The following is a 21063-nucleotide window of genomic DNA, read 5'->3' as shown; positions in this document are numbered from 1 at the left end:
TGTCTTCTCCCAAATAAATAGATAGTAAGCCTAGTCCAGAGTTCACTTTTTTTTTTTTTTCAGTAGAAGGTGGTCTGAGGTCCCCACGAGGTTCCTCCCTATCCACTTTACAAAATCATACTTGGTGTTTCCTATTAGATAACTGCCTTGCAGGCAGATCACGTCTGAATCAAGTTAGGTGGGAAATCTTTTAAAAATGAATTAGCTAAGTGATTGCTCTTTTTAAAGTCTCCTACAGCAGTTATTTTAATTTAAGTTTTTTAAAACATGACTGATAGGGATCTTCAGTAGACGTAAAATTTGTGTACAGGAAAAAAATCTGGTGCATAGAGGAAAAGATCTGGTGTGTAAAAGACAGGCATTTCTAATGGAGGACACTAAGGGTTGTACACCTGTTGTGTTGGCATTGGAGAAAACGGTCTTGCAAGAAGCAGTTGCTTCTATATCATGTGTTTGTGTGACAGCAATGCTGAGATTCCTTTTTGTGTAAAGAAATTGCTAGACGTTATGGCAAAACTACCATGTTTTTGGAACCTCAGTACAGCTTTTCAACTATAGTCAGATTGTCCAAGAACAAGTACTGAATTTGACTCTCTGGCAGCATGTGGAGAGATGTTTCAACTCTAGTTTTCCACATCATCTTTACAAATAAGGTTGGAAGCTCAGGAAAAGGGTACATGGACTGCATTTTAAAATCCTAATTGTAGATCTCCAATGGGGAAGATCATGTTTCCTTAAATACATTTATTTTGATTTATTCCACTGCTTCCTGCTGATATTAGAGGTGATGTCCTTGGCCCACAGCTCTTTCAGCGTATGGTGGCTTGTGGATTGGCAGACAAAAAGAGGAGAGCCTGCAAGTAGTAAGGCAGTAATTGGACATATGTAATAACTAAATATTAATTCCATAGCAATTTGTAGTTGGTTATTATGGATAGGCTCTGTCACTACGAAAAGGTATTCCCATTAAAAGTGCAGACCAGTCTCCATATTTGAAACCACTGAAATGCCTTCACATGGGCCTTTTCTTTTTGCATTAGACACCCTTGTGTCTATGCTAGAATCAAATTCCAGTGAATCAATTCAGGTTCTTCAGTTACTCAATTTAAATTCCCATATGCCCTAATAAAGCCCCCAAATGAAGAATTAAAGTAATAATACATCAATTCTGCAGCTCTACCAATAACCTTAACTATCAAAGTGACAACGCATCAATCAAGTTGACATACAGCTAGTATCAACCATTAAAGTAACTGTTAAATTAATGTCTACTAAAAAGTGCTGCTTCCATTAGTGAAGATTTTATCCATCTCTCCTTTCTCCACCCTGCCTGTCTCACTTTTCTAATCCTGTCTCACTTTTCTAATCCTGTCTCTTTCATCTCTTATTGTTTGTATGTTGAGTTTTTTCCTTTCTCTTCACTCTGTTCTGCTTTGTTTCTTGCACTTTTTCACTTCCTTTTCCCATTCTTCTGCTTTGTCTCTCTTGGTCTGTGGATGTCGATTGCAGTAGTTCTCTCTCATCTGTTATTATCCTGGATGAATCTTTCTGGCTGCTTTAGCCTGAGAGAGGATAATGGCATTTAGTGAGGTACAGTCTTGTGCCTGTCATAGCTGCTAAATGTAATATTGGTGCAAGCAGGGAAGAGTTTAACCTTTACTCCTGTCTCCATTTCCTTTATCTAAGTGGGGGAAAAATACTGGTTTTGCAGGCTGACAAGGTTAGATTTACTAATATTTTAAATTGAGCTTTACTTCACCTCATAGGAATTCGTATAGAATCTGAACATTTGCATATTCAGGTGTTTTCTTTATTGCATGCACATTGTGCTAACCCAAATCTCAGTCTTGTTATTAAAGTGCCACAGAACATAAATGCAAAGGCACCATTCGGTAAGAAAAAAAAAAAAAAAGAAAAAAAACTTTTCTATTTAATTGAATTGTGTAAGAAAATGAATAATGTAATCTGAACAATATCCACTGTTTTTTTCCCCCTCAATCTTCAACTCAATTTACCTTAGGCTGTGCCGATGTCTTTATTTCCCAGTTGCTACAGTCTATATTACTGACAGCACATAACACTATAATTCAGGTGGTTAGAGGCAAAGTTTGAAGACTTTCTAACTGGAAAAGGGCACATATGGGAAGAAGCGGAGTACGATCTGAGATCTGAGACTGAGAGACATACGCCAGTCGTACGTATATTTACATTTGGTTGAAGCAGTTATTCCCAATAATCATGAAAAGAATAATCAGACTGCCTGGCATTGAAACTTTGCCAGCCTTGCAGCCAAGTGTTATTTCTGGTTCTTAAGAGACTGCTTAGAAATCGGAATTTCACTAAGGAGAAGTGTTTTAGATAGGGTAAGTGCTGTTTACACAACAAAATTCCTTGTCAGTATTGCTAGCAGTTCTACAGTGAGGTTTCCTGAAAACTTGTCAAGATAGCTCTCATCAAAGCTTTTCACAATTTTTAAAATAACATTTTAGGGGAGAGAGAATGTGGGGAAAACTAAGAAAGTTTTTTGTTACAGTAATTTTTCTTAACAAAGGTGTGACACCCATCGTCCCTACCAAGTGCAGTAGGAACACAAAATCAATGTTCACACAGCCGTTGTTATCCCCCTCTATCTTTCCCACTGTACCTAAATGCCACCCTTAGTTAATCTGCCTGGTTTTGACTCCAAGGCATACTCTTCTCTTTTATTCATGCGGTGGCTTCTGGGCTTTCTTTGTGGTATTGACAAATGAAGGATTTACATCAAAGAAAAGTACTACTCCCAAAATACTATATTGCACTGTATGTGCCAATAATTATTTTGTTGAAGTAAAAATGAGAATAAAGCTACTTCTTTGTACTCCTTTCATCTGTGGATTTCAAAGCACTTAGGAGCATTCATGTGCATTAACTATCTCCATTTTATGCCCAGAGAAACTGAGTGTTCAGGCTGTGGACAGGTGTTCACCTTTTCAGATCCCTCCATACCACTGAGAGATGGCACCTCGAGCTACTGCTGAAAGTTAAAACTGCAGCTTCACCAGTAAAATGTACCAGAATAAGTACTGCCAAATTCCTGCTGACTTTGCTAGAAGTTTTGAAAAGCCACTGAAGGCAGTTTGACCTTTTACAGTCTGACTTTGCCTGATACAGAGAAGGGAAGAGTTCCTCCTGCCAACGGTGTTGTGGAAGCAGTGGTCCCTGATAGAGAAATGTTAATGGAAAGCTGAGTGTTGAAATGGAAGGTGTTTAAACAGATGTGTATTACCTCAGTTGGTGCGTGCGCAGGACTGTCAGAGATGCTCAGCTGACAGATGGGATGGGATTCAGCTCACAACTAAGATCCCAAGTCTCAGGTCTTTAATTTAATTTCCTGGTGAAAAAATGGCCAAGAGGATTGAGTTCTACAGAAGTGTATTTTGGTGTTGCAGTGGTTTTAGCAGTGAGATTTCTGTTGCCTACAAAATGTAGCTTGTGGAGTCATTATGTTTTTGGTAAAGTAGTCCATCAGAAAGGGAGGCCCTCTTGTGCCAGGCACCATGCATGTTAGATTTCCTTCCCCTTTTTCTCTTCCTTCCAAAACAGCTAGTTTCTACAAAGGAAACAGGTTTTGCAGTCCCCGATTCAGTCCAGCTGAAGTTAGTGGCACCTAGGCATTTCTGTTGTGGAAATGAGTCTTGGTTTCTTTTGTTTTGGGGACCCAGGAAACTTCTGAGTTGCCAAAGCAGAACGGCGTTTGCTATAGGGAACTCTGTCAGCACTGTGTCTCCGGGAAGAGGTGCTTGCAAATGTTATATATTCACAGTTAGATAATCGAACATGGGCAATATTGAAGCTATTTCCTATGGAGAATACAGAAAAGAAGGAATGCTGCAAATGCCAAGCTAATCTTTCTGTGTTTCTTGACGAGATGAAATCAGAGAAGCTTTACTTAGAGATCATTGCAAGTTGAAAGTCTGTTGATTTTGTTTGTCTCCCTGTGTTTGGGGTAATTGCTGGGTAGCACTTGCAGTCACACTAATAGACATCCTACTGGTGTACAGTTTGCTTCCACTAGAGTGAGACTGGGCTGCTCAAATGGCCTTGCAGCAGGTATTGAGGAAGCTGTCATCTTCAGATGACAGAAGTCTGCCGCTACTTCCACTGTTCTGAGCTTTGATGGTTGTTTTTTGATTGCTTTTGTTGTGCAGTCTTATGCCCTCGTCAAACCTTGCTGTGCCATATGTAATTGTCAGCTCTCTGCTCCCTATCTCTTACGCTACAAGTGTTTTCACTTCCCTTCCTTTCCTTTTCTTTCCTTGTCTCTAGCCAGCGTATGACGTAGTCCTATAGGATGCTTGGTCGAATAATGAGTTGCAGTTTTAAGGCTAAATATGTAGTTTCTGAAGCAAGGTGTTTTTAAATGAGGCAAGCCTGAGAAAGTGCTAAGAACTGTAATCATTGTTGATTGAGAAGAAACGACAGAAAGGGGGCACTAAGGAACATCTTCTCTTGAGCAGGCTATTTTTCAGAAATAGCCTGTCCCCTCCACTTAAGAGGAGCTGTGTGTGATAGTAGAATGCATTTTGTCTGGTAAAGTTTTATTTTAAATGAATGTTGTTGTACACTATACCTTAGAATTGATTAACAAAGAAAAACAGGATCATTGGAATTTAAAGTAGCTTTACATTTGGGCAGCTTCCCCATTAGTACCTTTTGTCCACAGAAGAAGTCCACGATGTACGTGGGTATATTAATGCGCAAGGTGATTTGAAAGGAGGCACAAGTCTTACCCAACATGACAATTGCTGCAGCTGCTGAATATTAAGAATTACTTTGTGGTGCATTTTTTTAAAAAGGCTTTTCTCTAGAAATGGTGATATTAGGTGTAATCTGCGTGGTAGTCCTTTCTTCTGTCTTCACTGAGTGTATGAGAAACTTGTACTAAGAAAGTAGTGAGGCCCTGAGCTGTGTGTAAAGTGAAGTGTAGTGTTTAGTTTTCCAAGCAGAGAGCTCAGCTCTACCATCCATGTCTGGCCTTCTAGGGTGACAGTGGGATTTGTCACTCAAGCCCAATTACTCGGCCATCACGCCAAGTATCTGAACGTGCTGCAGTATGCAGAGTTCACTATTGTATTATCAAATTTGCTTAGAAAATAGTTCTGAAATTTGCTGCTGTGTCAAGCCAAGTGATTCCCTATAGTTTGACCATTTTCTCCTCTGGGTGAATTTTAGGGCCCTGTCCAGTGTGATCTCCTCAGACGAGGGCTACCCTTGGTTTTAACAGGCTTTTGGTTTATAGACACTAACATGCCAGTAATGTTTATCCTCTTGTTAGTGTAAGTTGGCTCAAGCATATTTTGGGTTGAGCTCCAGAGGACAAGCAGAAATTAGTTACAGTTCTTTTGGTTGATTTTCTTTCTAATCTGCCATTTTTGGGAGTTTCTTTCCTGTAACACAGATGTGCTCTGCAGGCAAGGGATACTTTGGGGAGAGGCTGGGCTGCCACTGGAGCTGCTGGCGTATTTGCTCGCTAGGGTGGAATTAGAGCCGCTGTGGTGGAGCTTCTGGAGGGAGGTTTGTGGTGGTGTCAGCACTGCAGCTCTAAATGCGTGTGTACTCCGTAATCATGGAATAAAAATGACAAAGGGGGAGGAGGGCCTGCTAATTACTAATAGTAATGTAAGTTACTGTAAGTTACAGTGTGCACAGAGATCCTAAAAGGTAATTTTCAATGTGCTTTTTCCTTGGGAATCGTTCTATCAAGCACATTCATTATAAATATATGCTCAGACTTTCGTTTGGTATAATTTGATAGCAGTTTTCTTTTCTGAATGTTTAAGTCCCTTGCAGAGATAGCTGTTGTTTAACCTGTGGTTTCTGAGCACAGCTTCTAGCTTCACAGCCTGACAGTAACAGGACGCAGGGAAAAACTAGGGGAAAATATCTTTTAGGTGGTCAAATTTAGAAACTTTCAATGTTTTTGAAAGTGAGACTTAACGTGTTGTTCTCTTTTAACTCTTACTTCCCTGATTTCTAAAAGGCTACAAATATCTTTTGCCAATGTGTCAATGTGTTTTAAATAAAGCACTGACATGGCTGGCAGCATATTGCAGCATTTGTCTGATCATTTCCCTAAAGAATGTCCCTCTCAGAAGCACTGTGAGGATAAATTAATATGGTAGAGAACATTGTAGGTCACTAAAGGTGTGGGATCTTACAATTGCATAGGTAAGTAGATACCTGTACTGTATGTAAGAAATTTGATAGGGGGATTTGAGAACTTTTGTCTATTTTAAAAAGAAAAAAAAAGTGGTTTATGCTTCTTTTTTATCTTCCTGACAAATGAGGTCAGAGATACATAGGAAGCCAGACTTGGGTCTGTTGCTCACAGAAGTACTTCTAGGGCATTTAGAGACTGAGCTGTAACTTTTCCTATTTACGTTCATGGATTTTGTTGCACTGACGTTAGTATCAGCAGTGGCAGATACTTAGGATGGCAATAAGAGGCAAGGCTTATCTTGCTGTTTCAAGCCTTCCCTTCATGTTTGGTGAACAGCATGATGTGTTTGCATTTCAGAGAGACAATATAACCAGAAGAATGCTTTAGATTTTGTTCATTGGTCTTTTCCAATAGAAGCCCTACTCTGTGCAGAAATGATACTTGAAGTGAGATCTGACTCTTTTCTGTGGCTCTGAGCTTCCAGATTCACCACTTCTGCCCAAGACAAATTTTTGGTCTTGCATTGCTTCCAGCTTCAGAAATTGTTTCCAACTGTTTGATAGGAGTTATTTCTCCCCCAAAGCTTCTAGATTTTCTGTTTTATAAACCTGTCCTTTCTAAGTTCCAGTAGCTAATTGTTTCCTTAATGTAATCTCCTGCACCCAAAATCAGAAGATTGTACAAGTATTTAAGTTAACCATCCTCATCATCTTTCCTAGCCAGATTGTCAACCTGGCGATTGCAGGAGACTGGATGTTTTTATGGATGCATTGCATGGTGTCATGGAGCTAAACCTGAGAGTACTAATCCAAGCATAAAAAGATACAGTAATTTTTTTCCTTTTCTTTTACAGTGCAATTTTCCAGAGAACCAGGATGGCTAGAAGGCACTCTAAATGGCAAGAGAGGACTTATTCCACAAAATTATGTTCAGTTTTTATAGCTTTATGCATTGAACGCCAAGAAGGTGTACATGGTATCCATGGATTTTTGTTATAGTCACTTCTCTCTACTTTTGTGACTGTTTTTAATCAACGAAGAGCCTGATTATGGTTTGAAGATCCTAATCTGTATAAAGACATTAAGTGTTGCCAAATATGAATTAGAAACAAAAGATTCTTTAAGGATTGGAATGGGTGGGGACAGGACAGTTGGATGGAGGGATAATTTAATTTTTTTAATGTTTTTTTTTTTCAATTGTAAAGAACCATAGTATGTTTGTTTGCAAGATAACTAGCATTTTAAGTCAAATATCTGGTTGATCTGTAACTCAGCTATCAGTTGAAGATGATTTTTAAAAACTTAGTGTCCTGGAGATTATGCGTCTATATCCAGCCTTTTTAACAGAATGTTATTTGAGATTGGAAAACACTGTTGGATAAAAAAGCTATCGTGCTGACACTTAAATTATATTTCAAAGTGGAATAGACAATATGGAACAGACATATTGGTAAGTAAAATGATAGGTATCAAGACATGACATTTTTCAGATGTCTTCAAAGAATACGTTCATTTATGTTATGTGTGTGACTTCATTTATTTTATACAGGTAAGACACAAGAACCTTTATTACAGGCTCCTATATGTCATGTTCCTTTGCTACTCAAAAATATCACTGTAAATGAAATAAAATGTCATTTGCTATTTGACCTAAGTCATTCCTTAGTTGGAGAATATTTTACTCTGTTTCTGTAAGTTATGACATGAAATAATTATTGGCAGCTCTTTGCAGCCAGTCACAAACAGGCTCTAAAATGGATTGGGTACTTTCGTCACTCAGAATAGGCAACTGCAAGCCCAAGCCAAAAGGAAAAGTGAATCTCTGGCTGTGATCCTTGTGCATCCTGGAGGCATTGTGCATTTTATCTGTTGTCTATCTGTCTGGCTCCTCCTTGAGCTTCCCTTTCTTCCTCCCCCGTAATTGTAGATTGTAAGGTCTTAATGAGACTTCACAGTATCAGAGTCCTCAAGTAGCTGCCTCGGAATTTGTAGAACTATCTGAGCAGTAAGAGAGTTATCTGTGACTATAGAAAAAGCTTCCAGAAATCTTGTGGTGTATAAATCTGTGCCCTGTGATAAAAATGCTACGTGCAGTTTGTCATTAATCTTTGTATTTTACTCTCCTTCAACTAAGACCCTCTGGGAGGCAGAGGAGTGGATGCAGGAAAATCTGACAGGGTGGCATGTTAGTATAGGCTCAGATATTTGTTAGATTGGACTCCATGGATTTTGAGTCATTTACAGCAGATATCCACTTTACTTGCAAGTTTTTCTAACTAATGTGATTAGTAAATCAGTTAATGGCTAATGCTGCCTTAAGGTTGGGGTGTTTTTTTTCCCCTTAAGATTTAACTTCATACCATTATTTTGTTCCTTTGCCCAGACTGTATAGACCGTTGGAGTATGCAAAAATCATTTCCAGATGGAGCAATGGTGGGCCAAGTCGGTACTGCTCTCCAGCACTAAACCTCATAGCTTGGAGGAGTTTCATTTTGTGAATTCCCCTTGTATGTGAGCAGTGACTCTGCCACAGGCAATTCTTGTCTTGGCACAGTGGCTGAGTGACCCAAGCACGGAAGATGACTTCTGTAAAGGAGATCCAGTTCTATAATTTGCTTCTTGACACAGTATTAAGGAAATAGTTACAGCAATACATGCAGCAAGAGATTGCAGGTTTCCTTGCTCAGATTTGTTCACATGGCAAAGTGCTGTTCTGGCTGGTTATCACGTCGCCTGGGACTTGCATGAACTCATTTGTGACCTTAACAGAGTCATTCTGAAAGCAGGATGTTGTCTGTGTGGCCAAATTCAGTTTTCATTGCTACTAGTTAAAAATGTTTGACAGAACAGGGAGAGTGTAAATCCTCGTTATTAGCCTAGTAGGTGTGGCAGCTAGGTATGCTGGCTCATCAGCTAGCGAAGCAGTGATAACTTAAAGCTTAGAGGCTTTATAAGTCACTTCCATTTGTTTTGCTGCTGTTTTAAACGTGCAGTGCATGTTAGCTCTTGTTCTGGTTGCTGTCTTCCAAAATACTCAATGTATTTCTCAGCTCTAGTTCTGTTCTTACTGCATTTTTTCTTCTTTTAACTGAGGTGGTTAAAAAAGGCAGATATATAGAGAAGGAATAAAAGACATGCTCAGTGTCTCTTCAGTCCAGCCCTGTGACCCTATTTGCCTTTAGGTGAGATGTTTTGAGATTCCTGTTACTTCTGGAGCCATGCGGAACCCGAAGAAGGAAACTTCTCAACTGAGAAACGATACACTGAGCAAAGGTAAATACTATTTCAAACTTTCTCACATCCCAGACTTTGTCCGAAAGCAGTGGTGTGTGCTGAGCCAGATCTGATCTGGCTTTCAGGTTAACCACACTGCCTCTTAGGAATTTAGCTGTGGTCACTGCTACCCAGCATACGGTTTTCCACTTCGCCCTGGTCATACCAAGGCTGAGTACAGATTTGTGCAGCAGAGTAGCCATGGCACATCTCAGGCATCCTTCTCACTGTTGAACAGCTCTGCAAATGGTGCCCTTGCACTGACTATTTGGAAGTAGAGATTAAAGGATGCTAAGAAATAAAATTCATATTAAGAAAGTCAGGCCCCTTTTACAGTCTTCTGAGATTGTTTTCTTTCCTGAACATGGGCTTTAGGGCATGCCTCTTGTCTTTCTTTTTCATGGTCTGGCAGATGTGGGAAGAACAGAGTTAACTTGAAGCAGGATGGAGGACAGGAAATCAGCTGTGGAGAAAGCCAGCTGAAGGGCTTTTCTCTTTTAGCCTGGCAGCAGGAGTGGTCATGCTCAGTGATTCTGGGCTGTCCCTGTCCTCTCGCAGGGAACTGCTCTCGTGTCACAACTGTGGGTACAGTTTCAGCTTAATCCGTGGGCAGGGTTCCTCCGCCCTTGCTATGCGCCGGTTGCTGTGCGTAGAGGCATGTAGGGCTGTTTTCAAAAGCTGAGACTCCCTGTAGCAAGTGCCTGATGCAGGCTGCAAATCAAAGAGGGTGATTTAGGAGTAAACTGTTTTGTACATTTTATACAAAGTGATGTTTTCTTTGTGGGATGTTTCTCTGTGGGAACAGAGGTTGTACCCCTCTGCCTGGGGATTAAGGTCTAATGTGTGTTTGCCGAATAATTAATGAAAAAGCTGAGCCTCCAGCCTAGTTGGGATGAGTAGGAATTCGCAGTGTGTGTTACTCACTGGACAGCACTCAGCTCTGCTCCTTGGCCGGGCGGCATTTTCACTTCGCTATTCTCCCTGGGGTTTTCAGACTGCTGAATGTTGTTAGTCAATGTCCTCCCTGATCTTCATGGCAGGTTTCCTTCTGATTCCCAGCCTTTCATTGGAATTGAAAGAAGAATCTCAGGACTCATTTATCTGGCCTGTAATGAAGATAGGTGTTTCTGCTACATTGCTTATAGCTCTAGTTAGCTGAGCCTCTGTAATTGCATCATAGAAAAGACCTGGGGAGAATTTTGCCTTTCTCAGTGCTCTGTTCCTTCATTTCTTCTCTTAACCCATTTCACCATTCTTACCTGGTTTGCAATTTCATGAGAAAATTCCATCCACTGCTGACAGAGGGCTTGTGTGGTCCATAAATGCACCAGAGCTAAATATGTTTAAGTGGAAATCTTCACTGGAGTTTCACCTATTGGGCTGACTGTGCCTCAGGCGTCGTTTTCTATGTGAGAATTCAGCAGCGTGCCGTCATCTGCACTTCCAGTAACCACAGGTAAGCACCAAATAAAACTTCATCCTATTGACATTACATTTAAAGTGTTAACACCTTACAGTATATGGCATGTTTTACCTAACAAAAATATTCAAAATGAAAGGGTATTTTTCGCTACTTTCTATCTTATTATTAATATTGTACGCAACATAGACTCCCATTCTCTGCAGATACCTGAGAGAAAGCAGTGTCCCAGCTTGAGGTCAGAATATAAGTTTCATTTTGTTTTCAAGTAGTGATAGCATTTTATATTTCTAGAACAGCATATGACAGATACATCTGCTTCTAAACATATGGGAAATTTTTCATAACACTGCTGATCCTCTACTATTCTTTCCTGGTGACGATTCAGCAAACAGAAGGCAGGTGCAAGGATTTTTGACAATAAAAGGTTTGTGTAATGTGCTATTAAAAAAAAAAAGCAATTAAGTGGTGGTCTTGCACCACAGACTTAGTTTCATGCAGAACTTTGCAGTAGATATTCAAGGGAGTGCCCAGAACGAACCAGCATAGCACGAGTTTTATTTCCTTTTCTAACTTTCTTAATGTAATTGGAAGAGACCTGACTCTTGAGAAGGCAATTTGATTTATTAACTTGAGAAACCTTGTGTATGTAACATAGTCAATCTGTATTTCCAGGGAAGAAATTCTACCTCTGGTCAGTAGGTAGAGCAGCTCTGGGTTACCTCAAGCCAAATTTGTCTGGCTAGTGAAGGCTGCTGGTTTTGTTTCTTTGAGCAGGATGTGGTTTTTGCATGTAACGGTGTCACCACTTCATCATTTGGAAAGCACAAGTACCCAGATTAAATGAACCAAACTCCTCAAGGTTGGGCATTTCTTATTATACAGTGTGAGCTGCTGCTGTCTGGCTGAAGCCATTGTATGTGCATTATAGTCCAAATTACTAGAGCTTGATAACAACAAATTGCTAGATGTCTGAAGATGTTATATTGCATTGTTAGTTACTTTTTGTTGTTTAATATTGTTTCCAAGTGTGCAGAACCTTGTTTCTAAGGATATCACTGCGCCAGCAGCTATCTAAGATTAAAATGCAAGAAATACTTGCAATCAAACCAGTTTAATTCATGTATATTTGTACAATTTGTATAAAAAAAAGAAAAAGAAAAATAGGTACTTGCAGACATTAACATAAAGACCAAACAATATTTTCTATTTATTTAAAAAGCTTTAAACATACAGAAGCAAACCCCTAATTATAAATGCATCATTATGCATAGATTTTACTGTTTACACCATACTGCTGGCTGCTTTTATTTTTTCATCCAGGAATCTATTTAAACTCCAAGAATTCTTAAACATTCCTCTGAGCTTCCTGGCCTCAGAACTGCTGTCTATCTTATCGAGTCATTGACCTCCAGCTGAAAACATTGCTCTAAAAAAAGAAAAAGTCAAATCTTTAATAAACAATTAAAAGTGCATTAACTGTAGAATTGTTTAATTTCATAAATGTTTTAACAAGTCAGTGAAAAACACCACCCTGTGAATTAGCTTTTTGCATTATTGATTGTAAAGTATCATCGTTTTAATAAGATTTTGCTATTGCAAACTTTAGTCATTCTATTTTATTTTATGCAACTGGTCAGTCGCATGGTGTGTAGTATTCCTGAAATACCCACTGCAGTACATTAACACTATTTTACATTTTTAACTGTGTATACAATGCTCTTGCTGTATATCCCCGTTCGTTCTTACAACAAAATAATTTAGCTCAATGAACAGGAGCCCACTTTTAAAAGATGTTTTCGTTTGTCTTTTATTTTGCAGGAGACAAATGCCTATTTCATTCTAAACAAATTCAAAATAATGTAACTTCCTGGTAGCTAAAAACTGAAGTTTTTTTTGCTGTACACAGGTTTAGATTAAAAAAAAGTGATGGCTATTCTGCTTAAGTGTCCTTGATAAGAGAATACTGCCTCTTACAACATCTATATCCAATTGTATCTATTACTTCAATGATCTCTAGCAAAAAATAATAATCAATGAATGGTTTCATAAACAACAGGTGATTAAAGTAAAGGATTTATTATAATCTGCTTACAGTTGTTTGCAAAGACAGACATACGTTTTTGCATAAAGATATAAATTGCTTTTTAAAACTAATTTAGTGTGTTTAATTATATGAAGTTTCTGTGAATTATGAATTGTACCAAACCAAGATTAAAAGTAATAAGGTACAAAAATAGGAGCAAACAGACAACAATTTGGACTGGGACAGGCATTTAACAGTGAAGTGTAGAATATGGCTTTGCTATTTTATTCAAGCAAAGTTACTCTGAGACAGAAAAGGAGGCAGTAACTTTGTTAATATAAAAAGCTGCTGCAGACTGTATTCACCCAGAACCTGGCTGTGAAGTTTTTCTATTTTAGACTTTTTTAAAAAAAAGTAAATGAAAAGATGGATGTATGACTGTTTCTTTACTGTAAACAACCAGTCTGCATGCTGTGTGTCTCACATTGGAAGTTTGGCTTTCATATTGCTGTGCAGGTCAGTATTTAAAGATCTGCCTATGAATTAGACTTCCAAAATGCAAATAATATATGTATGTATATATTTATATATAAAAAACCTCTCTGAATACAGTCTTTACAGATTACCCATTGCATAAGGCAGGTGTCATTTAAAAAGACAAGTAGCACTGACTGTCTTCAGTGCACCTCAAAATTTGGAATCAGAAAGGGTGTATAATTCCTCTTAGACCACCATTGGAAAGAAATGCTACATTCTGACCGGTCAGGGGACAAATTATAGCTCAAAAACATCAGTGTCACCCAGAGAGAATGCTATAGATTAGGACTCTGAAAAACTATTCTATTGAAATAGCATACGGTAGCAACAGTTGAGCCTCAGAAAAGTTCACCTGTCCTCTATTCTACTCCAAAATTTCATATTTGCTTATAAATTGTGAAATAGTGAAAATCACCTCAAAAAGTTTTTCTTTGCAGTCTTATTCTAGAGAAAATGTTTTTGAGACAAAATCAGACCAACTGAGTTGAACTTGTAGTATGAATATCTTTCTTTTGTGTATTCTGATTATTACAAAAATTCATACAAAATTAAATATGCTTGGAGTTTTTTCACTAAAAATTCTACTCAGCTAATCTGCCCGTATCAGTACCTTACCATCCCTCTCACCAGTACAAGTCTGTTCAATGTACTTACTGTAATGATCTGCATGTTCCTTTCATCATATTCAGAAATCATTCTCCCCAATCTGAAATAATAATCTGACCTTTTAAGATGTTTTACGTATCCAGTACTCAAAGGAAAACAAAAAAACAATTTGGGAAACCGTAATAAAAAAAGAAAAATCATTCAATGTCTTATTCACCTCTTCCCCTGAGAGAGAAAGGGAGTAGAGGGCAAGAACTTACTGTATCATTAAGCTGGCAAAAGCTTTGGAGAGACTGTAATTTGTCTTGTTAAATGAAACCTTCGTAAAGTGGCAAACACAACAAGTGTAGTTTCCTACAGAAATATGAAGCACGATTTCTAAGATGTGCTCGTCACGTATACTTGCAAGCGAGACAAAAGGGAGAAAAAATATAGAGGAAAATAGAAAGGCTTAAATACAACTGAAAAGGTTGTGTGGTTATTTACAACAGATATTGTAAGATGGTAAATTAGATATGATGCTAAAAAAGGCACAGCTTTCCCTTTCTTAAATACACTGTAAACGGTTCATTATGCATGCAGAACATTTCACTTTACAAAAAAATTACCTTGTTTGTTTAGACAAAGATAGTACTTAAATAGTCTCCAGCAAAATAGAGTTCTTTCAAAAATACTTTCCCATTCATCCTATTAACCATTAAAGATTTTTTTTTGTCTCATTTACAAAAGTTCCTTACACCTTATTTCAGGTCCTTCACAATTTATACATACAGCAATGTACAGTACAGCAAAAGACTGCAAAAAATTATTTGTAAAGCCAGCACAATAGATACTATAAATTGATACCAGGGCATTTGTTTTCGCATCTTATCCTTCTTAATTAAATAGTAAATGGACACTTAACACAGTGTATATCATCTATGAGGGGATAACATGGGATAACAAATGCCACAGGTGGGGATAACAGAGTATTCCACACCAAATGTTCTGTTATTACTTTACACATTAGGGTTTTGTCTGTGTGTGTGTGTGTGTGTATATATGTGTGTGTATATATATAGTTTTTGTTTGTTTTTATTTTTTTTTAGAAGAAAAGAATATTAATGCCCCATATTGACTTTACGTTTTATGTGCAAACCAAGGGTAAGCTTTAAAAAGTTCTCATTAGTTCTTGAACCCTTTTAAAACAAGCAAACAATACCAGAAACTACATGGCATATTTAAAACTCCATCTGTTAAAATATCAAAATCAAAGAGTTATTGACTAGATATGGCTTTTCATCCAGAGGAACAGGAACATTTTCTAAATGCTTTAGGGTTATGGGGTAATTTCCAAACATCTAGGTCTTGCCAAATCCAAGTCAACCATTTTTCATTCCCCAAACCCTTCGTATGATTTTAGACTATTCAGAGACTGCTGAACAAGTGTAAATAGCATGTTTAAAATATGGTTTCTTGGGTCCTTCATGGGTGTGGAATAACACAGGGAAACTTAAGGCAAAGTTCTTCCATTTAAGACATTTTCTATCACTTCCTGTGAAAGTACAGGGGCTTGGCATTCCCAGATTCCACCTTTGGTAGCTGGTCACTGATGATTTCCACCAGCATGGCTGGAAACTCTACTTTCAGTGCCTGAGACTCTCGGAAGGTGTAGAAACAGAATTCCAGTAAGTCACTGACAAGCTGAAATACAGAAAGAAACAATACTTAGGAAAAAGGCAGATAACTTTGCAGGCAAACAATAGCTTATTGATAATGACAGATTATCACCAGGAAATGGTACCTTATTCTGACTGGGTAGTCCATTTCCAAACAAAAAAGCAAAAGGCAAACAAAAATATTCAACTCCCAAAGTGCTACGGCATTGTTTAAAAATCAGCTAACACGGAGAAACCCAGATACCTCCACAGATCTGATTTTTCACCATTATTACACTTTGCATTTCACTAAACAGCAACTGGCCACTGTGTAAACTATTGGTACTCAATGTCTATGAAAAGAAAGCCTTCTGCCCACAGGGAAAAGATCAACCATAAACTGTTGTATCTTTCTTTACATTTCAGCTGAATACACGTACATTAAGTCAAATTATTTGGTTAACTTCAGAGTACTCTCCAAGGGCCACAACTTAAAAACTTCCAGAGCAGATGAATGAAACAAATGCCATGTCACACCAAGGCCTTCCAGGCTTTATAGCATCACAGTCCATATGAGAGTGTTCATCTGATAAAACATTTCTATTCATATATAAATACATTTTAAATACATACACACTATACCTTTTTTTTCCTGCTTACTTCTCATTAAACTAGAGAGGCAATATTTAGGGAGGTAGTAGTTTTTTTTGTTTTTTTTTTTTTCAGAAATAAAGTTCTCTATTTTTGGTAGCAGCACACTTTCTCTCAGTAAATTAAGCATAATATTGAGAATTGGAAAGATAAGATAAACATTTCTAAGGAGTCCTTCAATGACAGAGAAGGAAACTTTTTTTTCCTGTAATACTTCAAGTACTGAGTTACTACTGTAGGACCACCAGCAGAACAAAGCTGTACCTTACACTTAGCTGCAGTAGCCCTTCTGCTTACTCTGGGCAGCAGAGGTTTTCACACGTGAAACCATACCATAGTTGTCCCAAATGGCAACAGACAGCTGTTCGTAATCCTAATAAAGGTGGTTTCCAAGAGTAACAGGAATGCAAGTTAAAACACTAAATAGCATACAGATAGCATCAGCTTTTTGGTGTGGGTGAAAAAAAAAAACAACAATGTATGTCTTAAAAGCACCAATATAGTCTGGCTTCTACCTCATCTCCAGTTTTATTCTACTCATTTGTCAGTTCCAGGTCTTTGTTTTGGTCTATACCTTATGGGAAATTTAACCACACCACATGAATCAAAGTTAATTTTTACTTTTCATTGTGTGTTGTTTTTTTTTTTGTCTGTCTCCACACGAAATTGCAAACTGATGTTTGAAAAGTCAAAAATGATGCAGTGCCTTCTGTCTTTACAAAGGATTTACACCATTTCTGCTTATGTAGTTTATCAAATACAAGTTTGTTGTTTCAATTCTGAACATGTAGAGTTGTACTCTGCAGTAAAGCCCCAGTTAAAGATGCAGCAAATAAAAGTGTACCTCAGCAAGGCTGAAAAAGAAATAAAAATATACAGGCAACAACAGACTACCTTCCTGTAGCTCCATACCTTACTACTTAGTTTCAGGACTTTCACAGCTGTTCTGGCAAACATATAAACAGTTTATGAACACCACCAAGAAAGTGCTGGGACCACTCAAACACACAACCTTCTGCTATTGAGCACTACAAGAGTCTGTTTGCTATTGCGTAGTTCATTCCTGATGATCTGGCATGTCATGAGGCAATGCTAATTAATTAAAACAGATGCATGCTAAATAAGCAGCATAGACATTATTTGGTTTTCAAGGAAAAATGCTGATGTTCAAGGGTTTAGCTTTAGCCATTACAAATTTTTTTCTTGCCTATACCGTATGCAGAAAATAGGCCAAACGCACAAAAACGAAGTGAAGGAAACTCTCGATATACAGCCACTGTATCTCCTGCCTGTGTCCTCAAACACCAGCACCCAGGCAAACCAAGCCTCACATCCCACAGCCTTGACCATGACTTGAACACAAGCACTTCATTCACATCACTGAACCTAAGAGAGGGGCTGGGGTCATCACTGTCCGACTGCCAACCAGCTGTGCTGTGCCAATGGCTCACCTTCTGTCAATTTAAGCTAATTCCTGCACCACACCAGTTTGTGAAGATTTTTTTGTGATGCCTCTGAATGCAGTGGGATGGGTATCACAGAAAAGCCTACTTAGAAACTATTAATTCTGCCCTTCATAGCTAGCTTTTAGCTGTAGTAAATTAAGTATACATGAATGGCTGGGGGGGTATGTGGAATAAAGGCAAACTGAAAAATAATAACATCAAGAGAGCATAATCTGTTCTACACAATAAACAAGGTAGCTGTCCAGCGGGGAGCACAGAAGATATGATCACAGTTATCATAATCATAGCGCATTGATTGTCACCAGAGAGGGGAGGAAAGGTTAAATTACCCAGCAATTAGGACAAAAATCTAGAACTCCCTATCATGTAATAATTTTTTCTGAGCCTCAAGAATAATATATTCTCTATCTAGTTAGTCCTCTAAAATTTTTGGTCTTCTATTTCCTTTCTTAAGCAAAGTTATCAACTTCAACATATGTAATAACAATCAACCACAACAAAAGAAAACAGCAATAAGAACTCCAAGTTGAAGCATCTGTACCACGTGTAACAAGGACCACTGGACTATGGTTAGAACAACTGCAGCTGTGTGGTTTGGGGGGTCTAGCAGTAGGGGTGTTTTGTTGTTGTTGGCTTTTTTTTTTTTTAAAGGAATTGATATGAGAGAATCATATAATATATAAGTAAAAATAAATACTGCAAGAGAATCAGGGGCATATAATAATATAATACGGAAAGGTCAGCTAGAGAAGGCTGCAGAAGTAGTAACTGAAGGAAGGGAGTAGCACGGCTGAGAACCAAGCAGCAAGCAGTGCTCTTTTCTGCATGCGTGTTCGCATGTGTTTTTAAATATTGCCAGCAGCCTTGATATGAAGATGCACTGAAGGGATGAAGAATTCAGATTCCATAGGCAACATTAGTTTTGAAATTTCAGTAGCTACCTCTGCAGCATTCATCTGGTACTATATTGCATCAGTTAGTGTGCTTTATAACAGGTAAATAAGTTAGCTAGCCTTTTGCTTTAAAAGAGAAGCTCCCTCTTCTGTAAGGAACTGAAAAGTTTGCTTTCTTTTCCAAGATTTAAGCTCTGTCAGCGTGGTGACAGTGACTGATACATGAGAGGTTACAAGTGGTCTCTAAATTAGAAAGATACGCAAGCTGTCTGGCACCTCTACATTTGGCTTACGATTTTTCTAGATCAAATATACTGCTGATTTTTCTTCTAAAAAGCACTGTAAAATCCTGGTGTTCTGCGGGCTCCCGACTGCCTTTTACCAAACCATTTTCACCCTCTGCTTCTGGCAGCTTGTGCAAGAAATGCTGACACCACCTCTACGACAGCAGCCCGAACGGCACCACTACAATTCAGCGGTGTGAACGAGAGCACCGCTGTTTTCACAACTGTTGTGACAGTGACCAGAAACTTGCCTAATTTCACAGTCTTTGATTATTCCAGTTAGCGAAGCATGTTTTAAGAGTTACAGCCTTAGCAGAGAGCAGTCAGTGCAGTTAAGACCACAACTAGAATAACTCCCATTTCTTCAGGACGCAACCCAGACATCGCTCTTACCACTTTGGTGCGTGGCTGTTCAACTCTCTGCAGAGACAGCAAGAACGCGCAGCAAGCCTCCCTCCCTCCGCACGTGGGGCAGTCGGGGCAGCAGCTCTCGGGTGCCAGGCACCTCCAAGGACGGAGCCCCCACCACTGCTGCACTAACTGAGCTGGGCTGCAGGGGTGCGGACACGCGGCTAGGAATTGGTACGTCCCCATCCCTGTCACCCCGACTGCTCCAAGGCAGGACAGCTCGCTTCCAGGCATGTGGATCAGCTGGTGGCTACAGTCCTTCACCGCTTCACTCACTAACTGTTCCTCGTCCTGTCATCACTGCCCTACAGAGAGGGTGCTGCACTTCTACCAGATCTGCTGCAGCCTTGAAAACGTTTTTCTGAGAGTTTTACTTAATCAAGTCTTTGCGTTTGTGTGCTGTATTAAATGCCTCTGAGAAACAGGAGTGTTAATCAAACTTCATTTTCTGTTACTAGGGTGGGGTTTCCATAAAATTAACTTTTTCCACCCATACTGTTCTTCGTAATTAGAAAAATGAATCTGTTAATGAAGTCCCTGAAGTTAATACAGTTACAGTGACCTTTGAGCACGTGCAGAATTTTTTACAGCAAAAAGAATCGATTTGAGTTTGGCAATCTCACCATGCCCTCATACTTCCAGAAGTGGTAAGAACGGTCTCATTTGCAAGGGTGCCCATTTCTGCGCTAAGTTTTCTGACTTCAGGATCTCTCCCAGTCTCTGAGCATGGTATGAAAGTCCACAGCACTTCCCTATCGGGAGCGTCTTTGCATTGAAGCCTACTGATACAGCAATTAAGACACCAGTAGGATAACGACACAGTGCTGAGTAGTTTTTCCTGTTATTAGCTGCAGCTATTACTGACAAAACCCCAGCATTCTCCTACCAAAATGACACTCCAAAAACTTCCCAAAGAGGAAAACTTCCCACACAGTGCAGGGGGAAGGTGAGGCAAGTCCAAGGAAGCAAGCCTCTGCATCCAGCTATGCAGTGCATTTGCCTCATGCCAGCAAAGAATAAAGGGAGGATAAAATGCATATGGATTAGGCACTAAAAGTATCTAACCAGAGCAGACCGGAACCCTGTTCTGCCTGGACAGCTTCATTTATCTCATTTAGGAACTGTACTCATTCCACCCCCCGCCCCCCCCCCAAACATGCACACAGAAACCACAGCACTTGCAGGTAGTCTAGTACTTGACAGCTGGACATGACACGGAGGAAACAGAGCTGAACTCAGTTTGCATAGCTGGAGGATGTGTGCAAACCCACAATATCATACACCACATGTCCCGAGCCCTTGGCCAGGGCAAATTTTGGGCCAAGTCTCCTTGTTCTGTTGGGAACTGGGGGCTCTGCCCTCCAACCAACACCTCGTACCACAAAGAAGAGACCCAACCACAAGAACCAGAGCAAGACGACCCTGAGAGCAGCCCACTGTTTCCATTAAGGATCTGGGAACGAATCTGTCACTTAACAGACGCTTATTAGCTACAACATGTGCACTCTTACATCGCTGCTGGTTTTGCAGTGGCCACACAAGGGACTGGAGATCGGCTCCTGCCTCTCAGTAAGCAGAGAAATGCCGATGCGCAGACTTCAGGAGCTGGAACTGAACAGCTCATCAGCAGAGGGACACAACTTTGGCAAGTCAGGAGCAGAAGT

At 39.2% G+C, this 21063-nt stretch overlaps 2 protein-coding genes across 4 annotated transcripts in view; one reads left to right on the top strand and one right to left on the bottom strand.

Annotated features, from left to right (window-relative positions):
* ARHGAP10 (Rho GTPase activating protein 10) overlaps positions 1–7847 on the top strand; it is a 143773-nt gene extending 135926 nt beyond the window's left edge. Inside the window, exon 23 of the mRNA XM_040554767.1 lies at positions 7053–7847. Within this exon, the coding sequence (XP_040410701.1) occupies positions 7053–7141 (89 nt within the window). The 3' untranslated portion in view covers positions 7142–7847. The remainder of the gene's footprint in view (positions 1–7052) is intronic.
* A 4230-nt stretch (positions 7848–12077) lies between these two features.
* The window catches only part of NR3C2 (nuclear receptor subfamily 3 group C member 2), a 201872-nt gene continuing 192886 nt past the window's right edge, over positions 12078–21063 (bottom strand). For all 3 annotated transcript variants that reach the window (XM_040554765.1, XM_040554766.1, XM_040554764.1), the window contains one exon: positions 12078–15743. In XM_040554765.1, coding sequence (XP_040410699.1) covers positions 15588–15743 — 156 coding nt within the window. In that variant the 3' untranslated portion in view covers positions 12078–15587. The remainder of the gene's footprint in view (positions 15744–21063) is intronic.

The sequence above is a fragment of the Cygnus olor genome, chromosome 4 (genome assembly GCF_009769625.2).
Source record: "Cygnus olor isolate bCygOlo1 chromosome 4, bCygOlo1.pri.v2, whole genome shotgun sequence".
In the NCBI taxonomy this organism is placed as follows: Eukaryota; Metazoa; Chordata; class Aves; order Anseriformes; family Anatidae; genus Cygnus; species Cygnus olor.
The sequence above is the reverse complement of the archived record's forward strand: the minus strand, read 5'-3'. Positions and strand labels throughout refer to the sequence as shown.